At 45.2% G+C, this 19,405-nt stretch overlaps 3 protein-coding genes across 4 annotated transcripts in view; 2 read left to right on the top strand and 1 right to left on the bottom strand.

Moving 5' to 3' along the window:
* Positions 1-19,405, top strand: part of LOC126558824 (pyridoxal phosphate homeostasis protein) — a 445,790-nt gene that overhangs the window by 241,061 nt on the left and 185,324 nt on the right. The gene's annotated exons all lie outside the window — the stretch shown is intronic.
* The window catches only part of LOC126559130 (uncharacterized), a 186,390-nt gene that overhangs the window by 131,661 nt on the left and 35,324 nt on the right, over positions 1-19,405 (top strand). The window lies entirely within an intron of this gene.
* LOC126558079 (sodium-coupled monocarboxylate transporter 1-like) lies at positions 13,776-18,253 on the bottom strand. Its single transcript, XM_050214023.1, has 4 exons — positions 18,179-18,253; positions 15,341-15,750; positions 14,950-15,260; positions 13,776-14,882 (listed from the first exon to the last, which is right to left on the bottom strand). Exons 1-4 carry the CDS (start codon positions 18,227-18,229, stop codon positions 13,780-13,782), a joined length of 1,875 nt encoding a protein of 624 aa, XP_050069980.1. The 5' UTR covers positions 18,230-18,253; the 3' UTR covers positions 13,776-13,779.

Below are 19,405 nucleotides of genomic sequence, written 5' to 3'. Positions count from 1 at the left end.
CAACTTTCGTTCGGGTTTCGCACCGTCGGAGAAACGAAGCGTCAGACACGACCGCCCCACTGAATGCACGTCTGTTTTGGCGTACGCGTCATCCACGGAGGAAGATCGGGCCTGAGACGCTCGCAGCAGGAGCACTATGTTCTGTATCGGCACGATTCACGCAGGAAAACTCCCGAAATATTAGTCTACAATGAAGCCTCATTAGTATCCTCGTGATAATGGATGTGCAGCAAAGAAGTATCACTGTTAAGATGGAAGGGCCAATTTGCTTAACAAACATCACACGCCAACCGTGACGTTTTCGATCACTTACAAAGCGCTTCATCGCGTAGCAAAGGAGCACGCACGCAATAGTTGCACAACTAGCGTTGAATCCTCGGCAATGTCAGCAAAACAGTGCTTGATCCTCCTAGCTACACTGCCCGTACGATGTCGATGGAACACGCCTAAGAATCGCACAATCAATTCGCACTTTTCGTCATCGAAGGTATCACGCGAGCTATCAGGACGACACGACGACGACTGCTCTTGCCATTGACCGTACCGTGAGATCTTTGCCCACCGATGAGCCAACTCTACACGGTCACGAATCGTACCGGTGTGATGGTTTTACCTCAACTGCAAGCGCTCATCTCGTGCGATCGAGTGAATCCAACGATGTTGCGCTAATGGGGCGGGGAGGCAGATTGCGCTTTTAATAGCAGCCTAACTAGGTGCCAACTACTTGTCACCCGCTTCTGCTGTGTTTTTTTTTTTTAGTCTCTCCTGCTTCCTAAATACAAAACCCTTCCGCCCGATCGCAAGCTTGTTTAATCAGGGAAGCGTGGTGGCACAACGGAGCAGTGAGGAAACAAAAACACCCACCGGCGTCACGTGGTAACGCTAAACGGAAAAAGTGCAGCCATTCTTTTCGCACATCTTCCCTCCACAGCTCTGACCACACCCCAACAAGACCTGACCCTAGCGGACGTATACAATGCATCCCAAAAATAGGGAACAGCAGCACACGGGAAAAACAGGCAAAACGGTGACTTGTAAACTAATTTGTAGTGCGCTGACCGGAACCGGAACACACAGCGCATCACCGTCATCGGCGACGAGGTGACTGGGGGTCGGCCCCGTGTATCGTTGCGAAAAAGGGGTCACTATCGTCGGTCGGCATCATCTAAATCGGTGCACAACAATTTCGTCGAGTAGTTTCGCTCGTTTAGGAAGATATTGTCGAACGCATTAGCCCGCTCATTGTTGGTTGATTAGAATAAGGGGTTTTTTTGTTGTTGTGTCGTTGTTGCGAGATTAACGATTCTAATCCATCGATGGTTTGCAGATTTCACACATCCTGCTCGAACTTGTACCGTGTCCAGGGACAATTTGTAACAATGCACGAGCATTAATGGACGAATTTCGTGTTTACAAAGCGTTTTCCCAGCGTCCGTTTAGTCACCCGTTTGGGTGCTGATGACGTCGATAATTAATCGCCGACAACGATCAGCCGTGTGGAGAACCGCCCGGTAAAGTTTACCTCTGGGGGTTTGAGTGGTTAATCGGATGGACGGAGCGATGTTGAAACAGTTTGCACCGAGTGGAGCTATATTAATGGGTAAACACTTACGCGCTGGTGCTCTACCGTGTGCAATGTGCTCCGGTGATAGGCCATAATAGTAGTACCACTGCATCGTTACACAAGATGATCGATACAGATTTGCTTAGGGTGAGTCACGCCGAGAGCATTCTGTTCTGTTCGAGGATGCGATGTGTACGTGTTGAAATGCTTAAACATTAGTTTACGTTTGATAACGTGGGAATACTCATGTGAAGCTCACGCCTGACATTATGCAATCGCACTACTAAGAAACCTAGCTTAGACAATGCCCTTGGGATCAAAATCTGGTTTCCCGCTATAGCATAAACAGGCACTTCTCACTATAGTGATTAGTGACACTACTTCTACTGCTACTTCTAGGGGTCAACTACTTAAAAAATGCATAGTTTTAGGTGCTTGTTTCAGAGACACAGCTTAGAAATATTTTCCATTTTTTTCTGCAGTTTATGATCAGCCAATATACGGGGAAAGACTATTGTCTATAAGTATTATTTTTACTTAGAAGATCTTAACATTTCCACTTATTCTCGACTTAACGACTCGCTCAGCTTCCCGATGTACGTGACGTAATGGGGTTCCCAATGTTGTAGGAAAAATCTCGCATAACTCGAATTTTTACTACGAATTCCAATTTACAAGGAATATTCAAAAAAAGATTTTCATCTTTAAAAAAATAAATCGTAGAGCAATTAATATTTTATAAATATTCTGTAAAACTTTTCGTTCTTACTTCAAACAGTTAGTATTTTTTGCAAATTTTCACGGTTTTTAAAAGTAGAGAATTTAATCTGCACAATAAAATCTAAGTCTTGATACCATAAAGTTTGATATAGCAGAGGCAACAGTGGCGCCGGTCTTCACATGGCAGGACCATCTGGACCGTTTCATCAAGTCTAGCAATCCATTCGATGGCCGGCGTGGCCTAGTAGATCGTTAGGCCAAGAAGTAAATTAAAAAGTTGGATGGTCAGTCCTCATTACTGGAGAACGGTCCAGATGGGATTTAAACAGTTAACGAAGTACGGTGATGCGACTCAACAGGACTTCTAATTATGCGGTTTACAATGTAATTATTCAATACTTTTACATTATCTTATGTACACCATAACATCTTCATCCTCACATTTCGCAATAAAGCGCAATAATGATGACGATGCTGATGAGGTGTAATTAAACATCCATTCAAATAAAATAGCACACCCATTTAGTCACCAATTAGCGACACAATGTTAATCGCACGGCGCCTGATACGTGCGGATCCATACCCCCAAATTCATCAAAACCGGCCGGAAGCCCTCAGTTGACAAGTTTTCACCGTGCGATTTTATGACGTTCGCCCTCTTGTGTCACCTGTCTTACGTTCGTGTTCACCGTCAGGCCACCCAGGCAATGAGCGCGATTATTAGCTCAAACGATGTTAAAATGTTCCCGTGCGCCTTACACCCAACGACGGTTGCATCTCGGGCGAGGCGCACTACAATACGCTCCTATACCGTCCTGTGTCCATTTCTGCAATTATTAATCTCAATCAATTAGCCCCACATGCGGCGTAACGCGAATGCGTGCGTGGGAACAGCGCATCGTTAGCATTCCGGGCTGCCGTAACCGCCGTCGGTAGCCGCCAGTTTTCCGCCCTCCTTACAGTTGTTACGAAAGGCACATGTACGTGGAAGAATGGTTCTAAAAAGCACAACTGAACACAACACACACACACAACACATGATCGTTCGGAGCACCGATTTGAGCTGTTTTACACCACGAGTATGATGCAGTAAGATCGGTCAGATTGCATTTGCGTAAGCACCTTCGCTTAGCCTGGTGTAGTGGAGTGGCCGCATAGGGGCCCTCGAAAGTTCATCACTACACAGTGATGTACTCATTTGTTTGAACCGTTCGGGCACTGTTGGAGAGTTTGTACTGACTAGAGAGAAGGCAAAAAAAAATTCGCCAATCACATGTGAACACAATGTGCTTCTGCACGTAAAAATGGAGCATTTTAACTTTATGCACAAACACACACTCGTACAGACAAATGCCTCCAGAAGCCTCCAAAAGTATCACTCGTTCGTTTTCATTTGCAATCGCTTTGCCACTTTTATGACACATTTTGCCCACAAACACATTGTGTGGAGCGAACCGGTGAAAAGCAACAAAAAAATCAGCTACACGTTAATGAAAATTGAGGGGAAATACTATCATACACTTCGCCCGAACACCGCAAACAATCGACGGATATTTACCATCATTTTGCGACTGCAACTGCACTCCTCCTAACACCACTGCACCACCGCACGGCGCTAATGTCGATGCACGTGACACCTGCCGGTACTGAGCGCGCGCGAGTGCTCAGCAGTTTTCGCGCCGACAAGTCTTCGGCGGCCAATGGTCGTCAAGGAAGGTCAAAAAACCTTTACCAACGTTGCAAACGCACAACTAGCACCCTGAATGCGGTTACTCGATTGTAGGGGCGGTTTAGGCTGGGTGCCCTAAAATCTAGAACAACACCACTCACTGGTTCACTGGTTTCGGTTTTGCCGGGCTGTTTATGTTTGCGATTAGCGTGCTAATGGAGGGAGCTTTCCTTTTGCTGCAACTACCCGCAGCTGGCATGAGGCAGTGACCGGTTTTCCCAGCACAATACAACATTAGAACGAGCGAGTACTGCAAGCCAGCCTGGCCAGCCCTACCGAGTGTACCTGTCGCCACGACGACTAACTGTTACACTTTGCTGATAGCGCACCACGACCACGGTAAACGAACGCTGACGCTACGATCCGCCAGTGTCGAGCGACGATCAACCACTGTTCGCGTGAGGCTCGGATCGCGGTCGCGGGCACTTGGCTCGTTGCCACATTCGCAACCAAGTGCAAACACTAGCGGAGCCGAACCGAACGATCGGTTCGATCATGTGTCAGATCATCAAACCGGGAAGCAACAAGCATCCAAGGATCCACTCTCTCAGTGTGACAAGAGCACCAGTCCACGTACGCTACGCTTTACCAACTTGTTGCCAAACGCTCTAATGCCTGTGCCGGGTGATAAACGATGGCAGCGTTTATGCAATCCGCTCGCCATCCGAACGTGCGTGCAACGCAAAACGTGTGCCAGGTGGTTGGTGAGGCGCGTGCGACATCAGCTGTTTTCGGTTGGCAACCGCACGAGATACCTCGCTAACTATATAGATTGCGGTCCGCCTAGTTCTTGAAACCCATTTCCGGTGGATGGTGTTGGAAACCTGTTCTTCTGCTTGTTTTTGCTGTACATGCACCACATGGGGAAGAATTTTCAAACAGTTTACAGTGACACCACAAATGTGTACATGGCATAAAGCTTCCCTAAACGTGAGGACTAATTCTACTACTCTACACGTCAATACGATGAGAGTAATTAACGGTAATGTCGCATCGAAAACAACAAAAAGTAACGCTCACATTGCATCGCAGCTTAGCGATTGTTGAGTTTGACTGTGCATCAGTTCAAAGGCTGCAGCTTAACGTAACTACCTCATCGACTTGATCGTTAGCAGCTTAGAAGTACGAAAACTAGCACTTAAACTTGTACCTGTACAAGCAAAACAGCACTCTTATTAACCTACCTTTACTATTTTCAACTCCAGATGTTGAATAATTTAAGAATAAAATCGTCAAAACTGTCCTTCTTCTCGATAGCGCTTCCGCGAACTGTCCCACCGAACGATTGACACCGTATTGATTGGTAAACTCGACGCATCCGATTGTATTTATAAAGGGTACGGTACATCCGAGTCAAGAGGGACATGCCTAAAATCGTATCAGTTTTTATCAGTCACATCCCATGCTCTGACCGGCACGTTCAATGAGTGTATCGGTGCCGGGAGACAAACATAGCCAATCCATCAATCACAGCACGTAAGCCTTCTCCGTTCGCACGCATCTTGCTCTCGCGTGCACAAACTCCAACACGTCTGCCCTGTGAGTTTGGGTGTTTTAAAAATCGACGCGCTACACAATCGGATAATTAGTCGACATAATGGGCATAATAGTATTAATGCTGCGAAATTGTACCTAGCTTACACGCATTTTTGAGGATGTGGCGATGAGTGGATCATCACCCAACTGTGAGCATAGTTTAGTTTAATGCGTACTAAAAACTGATTTCAAGCTGATGTATGTTGCTGTGAAATAACATTTAATTTGTATAAAGCATGGGCGCTACAACTCCAGGGGCGGTTCAGGCCAGTGGCACAGCTCCATCGTTCCGATTTTTTCGTATGGTTTTCGCAACATTTTTTCTCGTTTCTACCTTCCGACAAAATTGGAAGCGTTTGGCATCTGTCAAATCCAAAAAAAAATCGGAACGATGGAGCTGTGACACAGGCCTCAGCGGTATAGGTGATAACAGTCCCCGGGTTTCACACGACGGGACCGAGGTTCAAATCCGGACCGTCTCCCCGTAGTGCGCCATTCAATGGCCGGTGTGACCTAGAAGGTCGATAAGCCAAGAAGCAGAAAAATCTTAACTCACTTCACTATGGAGGGTAGTCTGGTGTTAGGAGCGACTTTGGCACCGGTGTCTTCACACAACAGGACCCCTTGGTTAAAATCCCCTTCGATCCTTTCCCCGGTAGTGAGGACTGGTATTCAATGAAGTGATATCAGTAAGTCTCTTAAACCCTTAACTGGCCGTCATGACCTAGCATGCCGTTAAGCCAAAAAGAAGAAAAAGCTAAGCACAACCAACCAACGACAGTAAATTAATGTCCGACTTTAATACGCATCATCATCGGCTTTAAATTGATACCATTTATGAACTCCTGGAAAGTTCGTTCACACTCCATGATCAAAACATCGCTTTGGGCGACGGGGTTATTCCAATACACTTGGGGATTTTTAAATGCTCTCATGGCATAATTTATCTCCCACCTTACCCCAGACAGGACCACTGAGCTGCACACGCTTCGCCTCATCACGTGATCTTTAACCAGTTTAATATATTTCCCGCTGAACTAAAGGCTGGGACGTGACGCAAAACGCCCGAAAAGATCTACGAACAATTCGATGGTAACGAAACAGGTTTTACATCGACTCCGAAAATAAGGGGGAAGTGGGATTTTTTTTTTTGCCAACTTTGGCACAACAAGCCTGGTCCTGATGCCTGCTGCAACTCACCGTGATGGTGTGAGAGTTGTGCTGTTTTTCGACAATCTTTCACTTGACCTCGGCTGTCCTTAGTCGTCGTACAGCAGCAGCAATAATGGCCGCCAGAGATCGCATGCGGGGAACTACCTTTCTATCGAAATGGCTGGCACATTATGTCGCACTTCCTCGAAACACGATTAACTTGATTTCTCTTAATGCGCCTCACGTCACGTCCTGCCGGCTTCGCGTAAGTCATATTATCGTTCAGAGTTTTTTTTTTCTTTTGTATGGCTACCCGGGATCCTTCACTAGCAATTAGCATGCCTTGAAGGAGGTAACATTTACCACAAACATTCGAGCACGACGCCGTCGACCGTCCACCTGACTCATAGAACTTGGATGAATCACACGCCAATGGATCGATTTGTCAAGCGTGTCGCTTTAATCAGCAGCTGTCATGTAAATGGATAGATACATCGAAGCGCACGAGGCAGGCCCCAATAGTCAAACATCATCCTTTCGCACGTTTCTTAAACGCTTATGGAAAATGAAAGGAACTCATCGTTGGATTTATTTAGGACAAATTAGAGGACGACTATCAAACTGCGACGGTAGCATTAAGTCTAGTAAGCCATTTGATGAACGCCGTGACCTTAGAAAGTCACGGAGAGAAGTGTTACTCCGAGACAATTAAATAACAATAGTTGAAAGGGCTCTAGCAAGCTTCCAAGAATCCACTTAAGTAAAATAAATAACCTATCAAACTACTAACCGACGCAATCGGGGAGCATCATCAAGATGCTGACGCACACAGATCAATGATAGGAAAATCACCACCAGACACTCTTGCACGGTCTGCTAACTAATTCGTCTCGATCCTGTCGAAGAAACATTCACACTCTACGTGAACTACTTCAGGTGGCACAGGCACTATCATGCCCGGCAAGCATGTTGCCCCAAGTGGTTTGAACAAAAGCGTCCCCAAACAGTCTGATAACAACTGCGACGACTCTATCGCCTCACTGGGCGTGCATGCGTCACGCGACTTGGAGCACGCGATGCAAGTACCGGACCTAAGATTTTGTTAAACATACTTCAAAAATCCATCCAGTCATTGTTAGCGGATAATTAGTGCATTAGTGCCTCTTGAGAACTGAGCTACCAACATCCAGTGTAACCACTCTAACATGTGTTCTCTGTGTCTCCACCAAAGCATCACAATGTCTTGGACTCCGATTTAAAAATCACACACACACACACACACACAAAAAAGCACTGATAAAACATTCCATAACCTTAGACAATTACTGCAGTGTCCACTGGTAGCACCACTTGGCTACAAAGTAGTATCCCGAAAATAGAATTACCACGCAGACTATGGTTTGTGGTAAACATGGACAAAACTGTTGTTGTTTCTCACGCCTAGCGACAGATAGGATTGCGCTGCGTCCCATGCATATACCGGTTCATTCTTATCGAAATCACGTGAAGCCGTGAATTGGATGGGAACAAACGAAATGGGGGAAAAAAAACAATCAATAAGGGTATTCATCTGTGTACAGATCGGCCGATAGCTTGCGCCCGATGCAAGCCGACAAGAAGAACATGTGCAGACTCACAGTCTGCTGACGACGGCGCTAGGCGAATTGCATAACTGCGCCTCAATAAAAGCTTTGAGATCGGTTTAAAACAGTTCATTCATCGAAGAGCTGATGTCAGTCTGTGGCAGACTATAATCAGATGTTATTGATAAAGTATACTTTACTTGCGTCGAGCCACTTACCTTCACCGACAGTTGTGCTGCTTGTATTGAAGAGTTACACTAAACAGGTCTAACAAACATTCGATCGATCGTGCCTTTTAACAAACAAATCACCACACTAAGCGCAAAGCTCCCCGTGCGGCACCGTACTCTGCAGCTAACGTCTGTCCTTGTATAAACAGACAAACAAAAACAACGTCCAAAAAAAAAAGAGAGAAACACACTGATTCCGAGTTGCGCCACACACGGTCCAACAGCCGGGATGCGTCCGCGTTTGTTTTTCAGTTGTTGATCAAAACACAAAGCTGGACATGCGTGTAGATTAAGCACTGCGTGCAAAAGTCACGTGCGCCAGTCCGAACCTGCACGGTTGCGGTTCGGGTCTTGTTATTGAAGTGTCACACTGTCGCAGCGTTCCTTTTTCGATGATAACTTTTGCGAGGGTTTTTTAAAGTACTTTCTTCCAAGAATGTGAAAAATTCGATTATTTCTATTTCAAATCAAAACCAATTTCCAATTTTATCCCCTCAAAATTTATAGGCACTCTCACGCACACACACTCACGAGAAACCAAAAACTCCCACAAGTCTCCAACCGTTTGTAAGCGACGAACGTCCTGCTTCGTCCAGATGTGGCGCGTGTCTGCCTTTCTGCTGCTGCCAACACTGCTTTTGCCAGCTAACCGCCTACCGAGACACACTTTTCGGGTTGTCCGGGGACGGTTTTTCGGCTGCTTTCTGCAATTTCTGGCCGCGACCGACGCTGCCTACAACGGCTTCATTATGCGCGATCGTGTGTGCCGGGGCAAAAGGCAACGGTCCTGCTTTCGCGCCCAAAATCCGTATCTACCTTTTTCCTGCGGACTTACCAACAGCCATCTCCCTTTCACCCACCATTCATTTTACGTGTGGTTTGTTTTTTTTCTTCTCTCTTCTGCCATTCCCTTTACACCTTGCTTTTCTCATACCGATCCCACCCCATGTTTCTTCGCGGGGTGCTTCGCTTTCCAGTGTCAGGCTTCTTGAGGGCTGACTGCCGAAGACATCGCTCGAGACCTTCCCGCTACCATCATCAGGCGCCTGCGGTGGCAGCGTGCTATTCCACGTGCATACAAAAGCCGGACACACCGGTTGTAAGTGCGTGTGTGCGTGAGTCTGTGCCGAATCTGGAACCGAATTCGAACAACAACTTCTTTGCGCCCAGCAGCGGGTCCCAGCAATTTCTGAAGCTAGCTAGAAGCGGTCGCTGCCAGTGTGCTTACCAGCTCAAGCCACTTCCAAGGGTTTCTCTCCGGTGCAAGGTCCGTCACGGTTTTGCTGTACGAGGGTCGTACCTTCAATCCCTCCCATAGTCCGCCATGTTCGTTTTGAGAACAATTGAACACACAAACACCTCAGCAAAAAAATAAGAAGAAGAAGAAGAAGCAAACCTTCAGCACGATCGGCTACGATCGATACACTACCCGGTAACGTCCTTCGAAGAGGCCGTTTGGAGAGTGGCCCGGTACCGCCAAACTGAACACCGTACACATTGTCATTATGATTGTGACCGCAAAACCCGGCCTGTATACCCTGCCTGCCAGGTGCTTCGTCCAACAGCAATTTCAATCCATGCTGTCTGTACACCGTGCAGCGGTGATGGTGCTAATTTCTGCTCCATACGATCGATGACTCATCGACCGGTGTTGTCTTATCAGCGACCAAAGTCGTTAGGTTCAGCTTTCTCGAAGGCATCAGTAAAGTATGTTCAACATCAACAACAAAATCACGCCTCCCGATCAAACCGCTTGCCAATGCGATCAGGTGTTAATGGGCCGCTTCTTCATCGGACCAGACAGACATGCTAAAACTGTACAACTGTTGGCACTGTTGATTAGCAAAGTTCGGCAGGGCGTTTGGTATTTTCGCGCCGGGTGCCAAAGCACCGCAACAATAGCCACTGCTAGCCGTTTCTTCATTTATCAACACATTTTGATTATCCAAATTTAAAACAACCAACAAAGCGACCAACCAACCAACCATCCAACCGTTGCGAACTACTACTCCCTCTGGGAGGCCTATTCATTTATTCGCGAGACCAAAATAAATAAACCCATTAAGCCATGGCGGCCCCACGTCACTCGGGGTACGTACGCACAGACTACAAAAAAAAAACACTGTCACTGGCGCTGGTGGCACAAATTTTTGCATGCATTGCTTTGTATTACTAAGGTAGGACAATTTTTGCCCGCAAAGAGTAAATAAATAATCCATAGATTTTAAGGTCAACGAATTTTATCAATGAACCGCGTGTAACTGAACAGAATCGGATTGAACTGGTGTCGGGTATGTGTGTGTGTGTGTGTGTGCGAACAAGAGGCAACAGCTTGCGAATGATATTACTCGTGTATGATCATTTGATTGACGAGTTGAGATGCTATAGATACACGCGAACGGAACGCTATTGACACAGTTCATTGAGAATTCATTGAGAGAACTACGGAGGAGGCCTGGACTATCTGCGAAGGCTCGTCTAGATAGTGATCGGATGATCAATCATGTTGCATTCCACTGCTCGGCTTTATCAAGCATGACCAGGATGCTATTAATAAATTAGAAATTCCACACCCTAATATCAACAACAGTAAACAACTAAACTTACAGTGGCTTTAATGTTGGTGTAAAGAAATCATAGCGCTTCTTTAAACTTTAACTACCATCGCTAATACTAGCAGGTCTCTTGATAAGCCTGAGCCTTCTTCTAATGACCAATTGTTGTCTGCCACTGAAGATATGGGCTGTAAGTCTGGGAAACATATAACGCGACTAAGTCGCAAAAGTCGTTCAACGCTAGTAAGTACGTCTGCCGGACGTAGACTATCTCTACTGGACCGGTGTATGTAGCAAGACTGACATCTTCCGGTGACAAAGCCGTCGGCGCACTAGTACCGCTCGGCAATGCATCTCGGGGGCTTTGGGTTCGATCACCATCTGTATCAATTAAATCGATCAAAAAATTCCACCAACACGCTTGCCAGGTCACCATCGAAGGTCCAACAAGGTCGTTTGCCGTCAGTGTCAATGTAGCGGCAAATCACCTCCAAATCTATCGGATTTGCCTGCTGTCCACGGTCAAGTGCTGTGGAAAAGTACGGCCGGTTGACACGCCCCACCCCCCCATGTCCCCACGTGGAGGTAGGTTGCTCTTTTGGTTGTTGTTGTTGATACATAAATTATGAGTCAAGTTCATATGCGACGCTGAATGGCTCCCAAACGTTGCCAGAAGCACCGTTATGGAAAAGGCATGAATCTGTTTGAATTGTGTTTATGAGGTGTGAACAGCTGTAAAAGGTATCGAATGTATCGAATTGATTGGATTGCTTGGGGGAAAAAGAAATAGAAACATTCAACACTCTGAAACCTCGTAACATTGGAGGCCGAGATAAGAAAACTATACGTAAAACATGAAACAGTTTATATAAAAAAAATCAAACTACAGTTTATTTTCAACTCTATGACATAGATAAGATAATGTTTTGTTCCGAATTGTGAATGTAGAAAGCAGTCGATGAAGACGGCAGCTACTTTCCTTCAATTTTTATAAAATTTGTAAAAAATTATCTCTTGCCCAATTTACTCTAATGTTGTTAGATGTTTAGAAAAATCAATGTTTAGAAAAAAATAAAGTAGCTTAACAAAGTTTTCGGTTGGTTCTGTTGGAGAGACATGGACCATAAATATTAACCTAACAGTTCAACGCACTGTTAGGTTAACGTTACGTTAACGCACTGGCTGCGCCTGCAAGCACTGCGCCTCAACAGAGTTTGACGCTCTTGACTCTGCTAGGCAGGGGTGTCAAACGTCTAAGCCGTTCGTTTAGGTTCTCTGTTGTTTTTGAAATATATTTTTTCAGGTAAAAAATGTCATCTTCAATGATAATAAATTATTGTAGAAAAAAACAGCCTCATTTTGAGTTATTTCGACATTCACTGTTTTTAACCATTTTTTTTTGTATTATCTCAAATGACCTATCTTTTTTTTCTTTTGTTTTAAAGAAGCTTTAGTAAATGAGTCTGATTTATCGTGTATTGTAATATTTTTGATTAAAATATTTTTATATATTTTTTGTAATATATTTATCTTTATTTTATTCGCTGGAACACGACCTCTTTTTATCTTTTTATGGACCTACTCATACGTGTAGTAAAACAAGAAGAAGAGCGTTCTATTTCTACAATTCTGAGCCTTCTGAGCTGTAAGCTTGTTTCGATAATTTTTAGCCTCTCTCCAGACTACAATTGTCTGATAATATTACCAGAAATGCCCAAGATGACTACATCCGTAAATTCCCTCCTGAATAACAGAGAACATCATAATCTCCGAATCGTCACACTCTTAGTCGACCAAACCAAAAAAAAAAGGTAAGACGTCGAAATTTTGTTAACTTTATTCTTCTAGAGTCAAACTGTCAAAGTCTAGCTGAATGCATGGTATTGTGGACATGTTCTGGTCAATATTTGTACCCAAGTTATACGTTTTCTTGTGCTGTACAGATTACTCTCTTGATAATAAAGATGAATATTCGTGATAAATTTTGAATAAAATTCTACGTTATGAACAGTATCATGAAATTGCACAGCAAATACTTCGGTTTTAATAAAATCATAGTAGGTACTGTTGGACACCTTTGATCTAAACGCATAAAGCATAGCGCGATGGAAGCGCCAACCTTTCACCGTTCAATGGTTGATTGTCTCTGCTCTGTCTTTCTTTATTTTTCGCTCTTTCATTATCACACCCTGCTATTCCTAAGTCACGCGTATGGGCAGCCGTACCTCGCTTTTCGCGGTTTAAGTCAATGCAGTTTAGTACAACGAAAACTGGATTGAAAATTTCAACATTTGATTTTTAGTTTCATGCATATTTAAATAGAAATATATTTAAACTATATAACTTACATGAAAATCGTACTGAAAGAGAATACGTGACCGAATCGTTAAACTGAAACTAAAGAAGAAGAAAAATCGTGCTGAATATTTTTCATCATCACGAACTTTTTTTCATTCCACTCCGTAAGTATGCAATTGTTTGGCAAATTAGTACACAAAAACTAATACTGATAATCACCGTTAAAAATGTCCTAAAAATTTATTCATCATTACCCTACTTACTAACACTATCGTACCTATACAATCTTTACAAAACGCCCATCAATGTACTAGTATATTAAGCTAAGCATAGGAACTATTTCTTGTCTTTATCACATGCCAATTTTTGAAGCCCGTGGAACCACCAACAACTCTTTCCCGGGCAGCCATTATCAGCACTTTGGTATCGTTTCCTTATTGGATGCACCATAGCTAGCCGCTACCTCGAACGAACCAAAGTGCTTACCACTGAACGGGCAGCGTGAGTACAACCACCGTACAGCTGGGTGTAACATCTTCATGTTGTACTGATCGTGACTGCTCCATGTGGCGAGACTGATCACGATTCCTGCCAGCACAGTAAGCACCGTACCGAACACACCGTAGTACATGTACGTGATCGAGTAGATTCGACTGAGCAGGTTGCTCGTCTCCACCACATTAATACCGTCGTCCAGTGTTACCACCAACAAGGATGCATTCTTTTGCGCCTCCATCAAATCCGCGTAACAGCCTTCGATCGACGTTTCCAGCAGCGTGTCGCTAACGTTACTTTCCACCAGCCGTCCGACCACGATCCACAAGATCGATAAATGGGACGCTATCATGCCCATGGCAGCACCCTTCCAATTTGCGAACGGTATAAACATGGCCAGCACAAATACACCCAACAGTGGACCGGAAGTGGCCGAGATGATCAACATCGAGGATTCGATCACTCCGGACAGTAGACCAACGATGAAGCCTACGCCCATGATCACCACCGCATAGATCGTGCCCACGAGCTTTATCACATTGAGCTGATGCTTATCGCTCTTCTTGCGCAGTGCCGGTACTAGCGAGAGAAAGTCCTCCCAGGTCACAGTTGCCAGTGAGTTTATGTTGGAAATATTTAGTGTAAGCGCTCCATTGAACAGTGTCCCCACAAAGATACCCCACACACCGGGAACACTGTCGAAGCGATCCACCATAAAGTAAGGCAGTATTTCGTCCATCTTGGCAATCACGCTCGCCTTCAGCGGGTCACAGTGCCAGTAGATGGCGTAGATCGCCATCCCGACGAACCAGGGCAGCGAGAAGAGCAGTATCACGACGGGAATGTTCAGCATCAGCGTGCGCCGTATCTGACTGAACGTGGGCATGCTAAGGTACCGCTGGACAAAGTTCTGCTGACAGCCGAGCAGACTGAGCGAGTTAAACAGCTCTCCCAACCAGGCAGACGTTGTCGTCACACGCAGATGAAGATCGGCCGCAAAATTGAAAAACGCAAAACGATCTGCAAAGAATTAAGTATCAGAAAATAAGAAATCACTCGCTTGAAGATGCTTGTTGTCAGGACTCACCATTCTCCGAGCTGATCGTCAGTATCTTATCCACACCGCCAACCGTAACGGCACAGTAAATGATGATGCCCACGAGCATAGCCGTCATGCTGAGGCTCTGTATCACGTCTGCAGCAACAGCCGCCTTCAAGCCACCGAGGGCATTGAAGAAGATACTAATGATCGTGATGGAAAGCAACGACACCCAGTACGGAACACCAATGATAGTGTTTAGTGCAACAGTTGGTGTGTAGATGGTAACGCCTAAGCTCAACAGTGTCCTCAGTATATAGGTCCCTGACGCTAGACAACGCACGAGACGACTGTTGAAGCTGTAATGGTAGCATCAAAAAAGATCTTTCTTTAAATATGAGTTCTTCATGAAGATCACTCCTATCTCACACACGCTTACCGCAACTCCAAATACTGATAGACGGACGTGATGCCAAGATCGAAATACACCGGTATGAAGACGAAGCATACGATCGGATACGCGGTGATCACACCGTACAGTGATTCCCACATGGCCGAACCCCGGTAGAAGAACTCACTCGGATACCCCAACACCGAGATCACGCCAAGTGTTCCCCGTGCAATCGACAGCATCATCGCCAGTGTGGAAATATGGCCCGCTCCAAACACATAGTCCTGCTTGCTCTTGCTATTCGTGCTTCGACGGCACAGCCGCTTCCGGATCGGTATCAGTGCCGATATAACTACGAAGGACACAAACACGACGTAGTTCCAGACATCGTTAGTAGTGTCGCGGTACGTCTCCTTGCCGGAAGGCCCCAGTTGTTGCTGCTCCTCCGGCAGCTGCTGCTCCTGCAATGAGACAATGGAACACATTACCCGTGTACTGGTCAAAAAGTTGTCACAAAACACCGTACTATAACAGGCAAAAATTAGACCTAGTTTAGCTGTCGTCATCATCCTCTCATCACCGTTTGCAATCATTATCATCATCATCAACTGCTGCTACGATCGTGCCGCGTATGTCGCGTGCAAGATAAGGTGGCAAAAGGGTAGCCTACCATCTAATCACTGCCATTTACCCTTCCGCTTTTAACACAACTACTACCGGCTGCGGTTGGATACGGTGTACCGTTGCGAAAGATCTATCATAATTGTACGCGCCGTGCACCGCGTGTCATATCCATGTTCCTGATTCCGTACTACAGGAAGTAAGTGAGGCGATCCCATCAAACCATAGTGTTTAGACCTGGCCAGCAATAATGCTCGTCTCGGTTACAGCGTCTTAACCTTGTCATTTCGTATGATTGAACTGTACGACGTGCGGCTCGAAAGAATGTGAGGAATTTTGTAAGACACCGGAGCGTCTACAACGGAGAGAAATTCTTAACCGGCAAAGCTAGCAAAATCACAGTTTCCCGCAAGTATCACGTGAGGCTACTGACTACTGGCGCAAATTGTTCCGTGAGTTATTACTGTGCGGCAATTATTTTCCACTGTGTTATAATTGAGCTTAAGTTCCATCGAACTGTGAATAGTCTAGAACTGTTACTCAGATTACAAAACACGAAGCCATCGACTGACTCATCGAGATGTCTAATAAGGACTATAAATGCATAGAAACAACACAGTCTTCTCAATTTACCACTCACTCTTGAGGTACAACAGGAAGAAGCCATTTTATTGGCACAGTAACTACAAAGTCTTGTGTAGCCTGACAATTACTGTTTGCATGTGTGCTTTTAGTCCCTTGGTGGTAACATCAATATTGTGTCTGATACTAGAACTTCCACTTGTCCCTGACCAGGGACAGACTCCGCTGGAGGGAATTCCAATATTGACATGAACGACATCATCTCGCACAACCAAAGATACCTCTTTCTTATCGCCAGTTTCTAGTTCCTATCTGCGGTAAATACAGTCTCAAGTGGCTAAAGCGAAGTGAAAGCTTAAACAACGCTGAAAGTGATACCTCGATCGAGGAAACCCAATTGCTCAGCTAACAAATTTTCCCACTTAGACTTGTATTGTATATGGTTCGACGAAGTGTGTACATATCGATCACAAAAGTCGCTTTAGTTGCGTTTAGCATCAATGAAACACATTAGCGCCTTGCAGTTCCAACCCATCCGCACAATAAATCGATCCAGATGGCAAACACAGTTCCAACACACTATATGCTGCGGACAACTTCTCACGATCTTTGACACTCTTGCTAAGTCGCACTCTTACGAGTAACATTGTTTGCTATTAGTATCTATTTTCACTCTTCAAAACATCAAATCGGTCTTATTTCTTAGTAACTATCATCGACTTCAACTATCCCATACCATGGCACAAATGTTGCGATCGCTTCAGACGATCGATTAACAGGATCACTATATACTACACAACTCAAGAACTCGACTATCCGCTACCAGTCCATCCAAAACGTGACACACTCACGTGTAATCACCACGAACCACTGAGACACTATTCCGCTCCGTTACAAAGTAACGTCCAGAAAACGATCGCACACCAGCGGGAGAAGCAACAGCATTATTATTTGCAAAACATTTCTCGAACCACCGCACGCCACCAAGTTTCTCCTGATGCGACCGAAACGTTGACCGTGAAGAAATGCCACCAGCACTAAAAACACACACGCCAAAAACGATGAGCCTGAGAATATCTTGCCGATGCAAGCAAACTGTCCCTCGTGGGTACTGTCGGGGCGGGAGCAACACCGCTCACAGTTCTCACTTGATCGTCTACTGTCTACTGCTGGACGCGCGAAACTTAAATTGGTGAACAGCAACACTCCCAGCAGCGGTGCGAACACCGGCTGTGATAACACTGAAACAATGGCCGTAATTTCTTCTGATTTTTATATCCCTGTACAAGAACAGCGCACTCTAGACCACTCGAACGACTTTCTGAACATCAGGAAGCAAGGTGTGTGCGTCCCGCCCGTCCTGTGCCGAACGAACGTCAGGCGATTGGGGGACGCATTACTTGCTGGCTTGTCGAAAGTGTTGTAAAACATTGATGGACCGATGTTCCAGCGGTTATTTGCGAGAATCCTGCTTATCTCTGCATACTATGTGTGCGACTGCTATGGTGTTTATGAAATCCTATCAGTATAAATCGATCCGAACCCAAAACCAGACACAGACAGTGCGACGATGTGAAGCAATGGTGAAAAATGGGACCAGGGTGTTGTGGAATTATTTACAAGTATGCCTACAATTCTAGCAGTAACCTTTGAACGCTACTTCTTGCAGCGCACATGACTCACCCGAAAGTAAAGGTTGCAAAACCGAAAGAAGGAACTGTTTTGGCCCCACATGTTGTATGACTTTTAGGGGGATTTTGGGAGCGGCACTCGGGAACGGTTGCGTAAGTCTAGCCGTAAATTACCTTATTTTACCTTGAATTAAATTGCATCAAAAAAAAATGGTCAAAAGCCGCCTTATTTAAAAATAAATAAAATAATTGCAAGTTCTTCGCCAAAATGGCTGACTTACTGATATTGAATGGACTTAATGATAGTGACAAGCAATACCACCAGATGTATTTCATTCAATTCTTTCGCAGATTTTCACTCGGAAGCGATCCTTTGCTATGTTCCGCTGCTATATCGGTCCGATAATGAAGAACGCACCTCGTTCGGGGTCTTCCTATCTGCCACATGTAACACACGGGTGCGATGATTGATCTTATCGAATCGATAACGTATTTGATCACTATTGCACTGGGTTGTTGTCAAACATTGCCATACCGGGGTCCACCAGACTAATCGAAGGCACTGCTCTACATCGCCCTGATTGCATCCGCGGGGGGTTTATTAAATAAACTTATTAGATTACTAGGAACTGCTTATTACAGCAAGTGAATTATTGATCCGACACGCAGATGGCTTTTGTATTCGTAATTGAACATCGCTACGCAAGACACCGCGAGTCATCCGCGATAAGATACACGATCGACTTCCACCCGATGACGGATTACTACTTCAACCGGCTGTTTTGTTTTTACTTCTTTTTTTACTGGCGAGCCCGAAATAGAGTCCATCACCACCTGTTCGGCAGCTAGCACAAACCCGGTCTGAGAAAACACTGCAACTGCATTCGCCCTGCTGGTCATCAGCTCGACTTCATCTAAATGCATTTGCTTTGCACGTATGCATCCGCAACAATATTATGTCCACCAACAAAATGCATTGTTGCGTTCCCCGGGCTTATATGCACGTGTGCGCGCTCACCAACTTTACGTATGTGCGCGGAATTGTCACACACAAACGGCAGCAAACGGCCAGCAATAGAGAGAAAGAGGAGAGCCCCATTTCGTTTAATTATGATATTTAACGGCGATTGCTTTTGCATGTATAAGGCCCGGCACTGCTCGATCGCGACATCGCAACGTAAGCGCATCTTTATCTCACAGTCCGCACCATATGTACGAATTTGACTGCACACATCCGTCTTGTGCAAACTGTTCATTAGCATTTCATAAGCCTCACAAG

The sequence above is a fragment of the Anopheles maculipalpis genome, chromosome 2RL (assembly GCF_943734695.1).
Source record: "Anopheles maculipalpis chromosome 2RL, idAnoMacuDA_375_x, whole genome shotgun sequence".
Classification (NCBI taxonomy): Eukaryota; Metazoa; Arthropoda; class Insecta; order Diptera; family Culicidae; genus Anopheles; species Anopheles maculipalpis.
The sequence above is the reverse complement of the archived record's forward strand: the minus strand, read 5'-3'. Positions and strand labels throughout refer to the sequence as shown.

Bases quoted from the DNA above. Each gene is read 5' to 3' on its own strand.
- LOC126558079 (XM_050214023.1), bottom strand. From the start codon at position 18,229: ATGTGGGGCCAAAACAGTTCCTTCTTTCGGTTTTGCAACCTTTACTTT. The intron at 15,261-15,340 runs GTAAGCGTGTGT...CTACCATTACAG, and splicing joins TATCAGTATTTGGAGTTGCG to CTTCAACAGTCGTCTCGTGC. The intron at 14,883-14,949 runs GTGAGTCCTGAC...AATTCTTTGCAG, and splicing joins GACGATCAGCTCGGAGAATG to ATCGTTTTGCGTTTTTCAAT.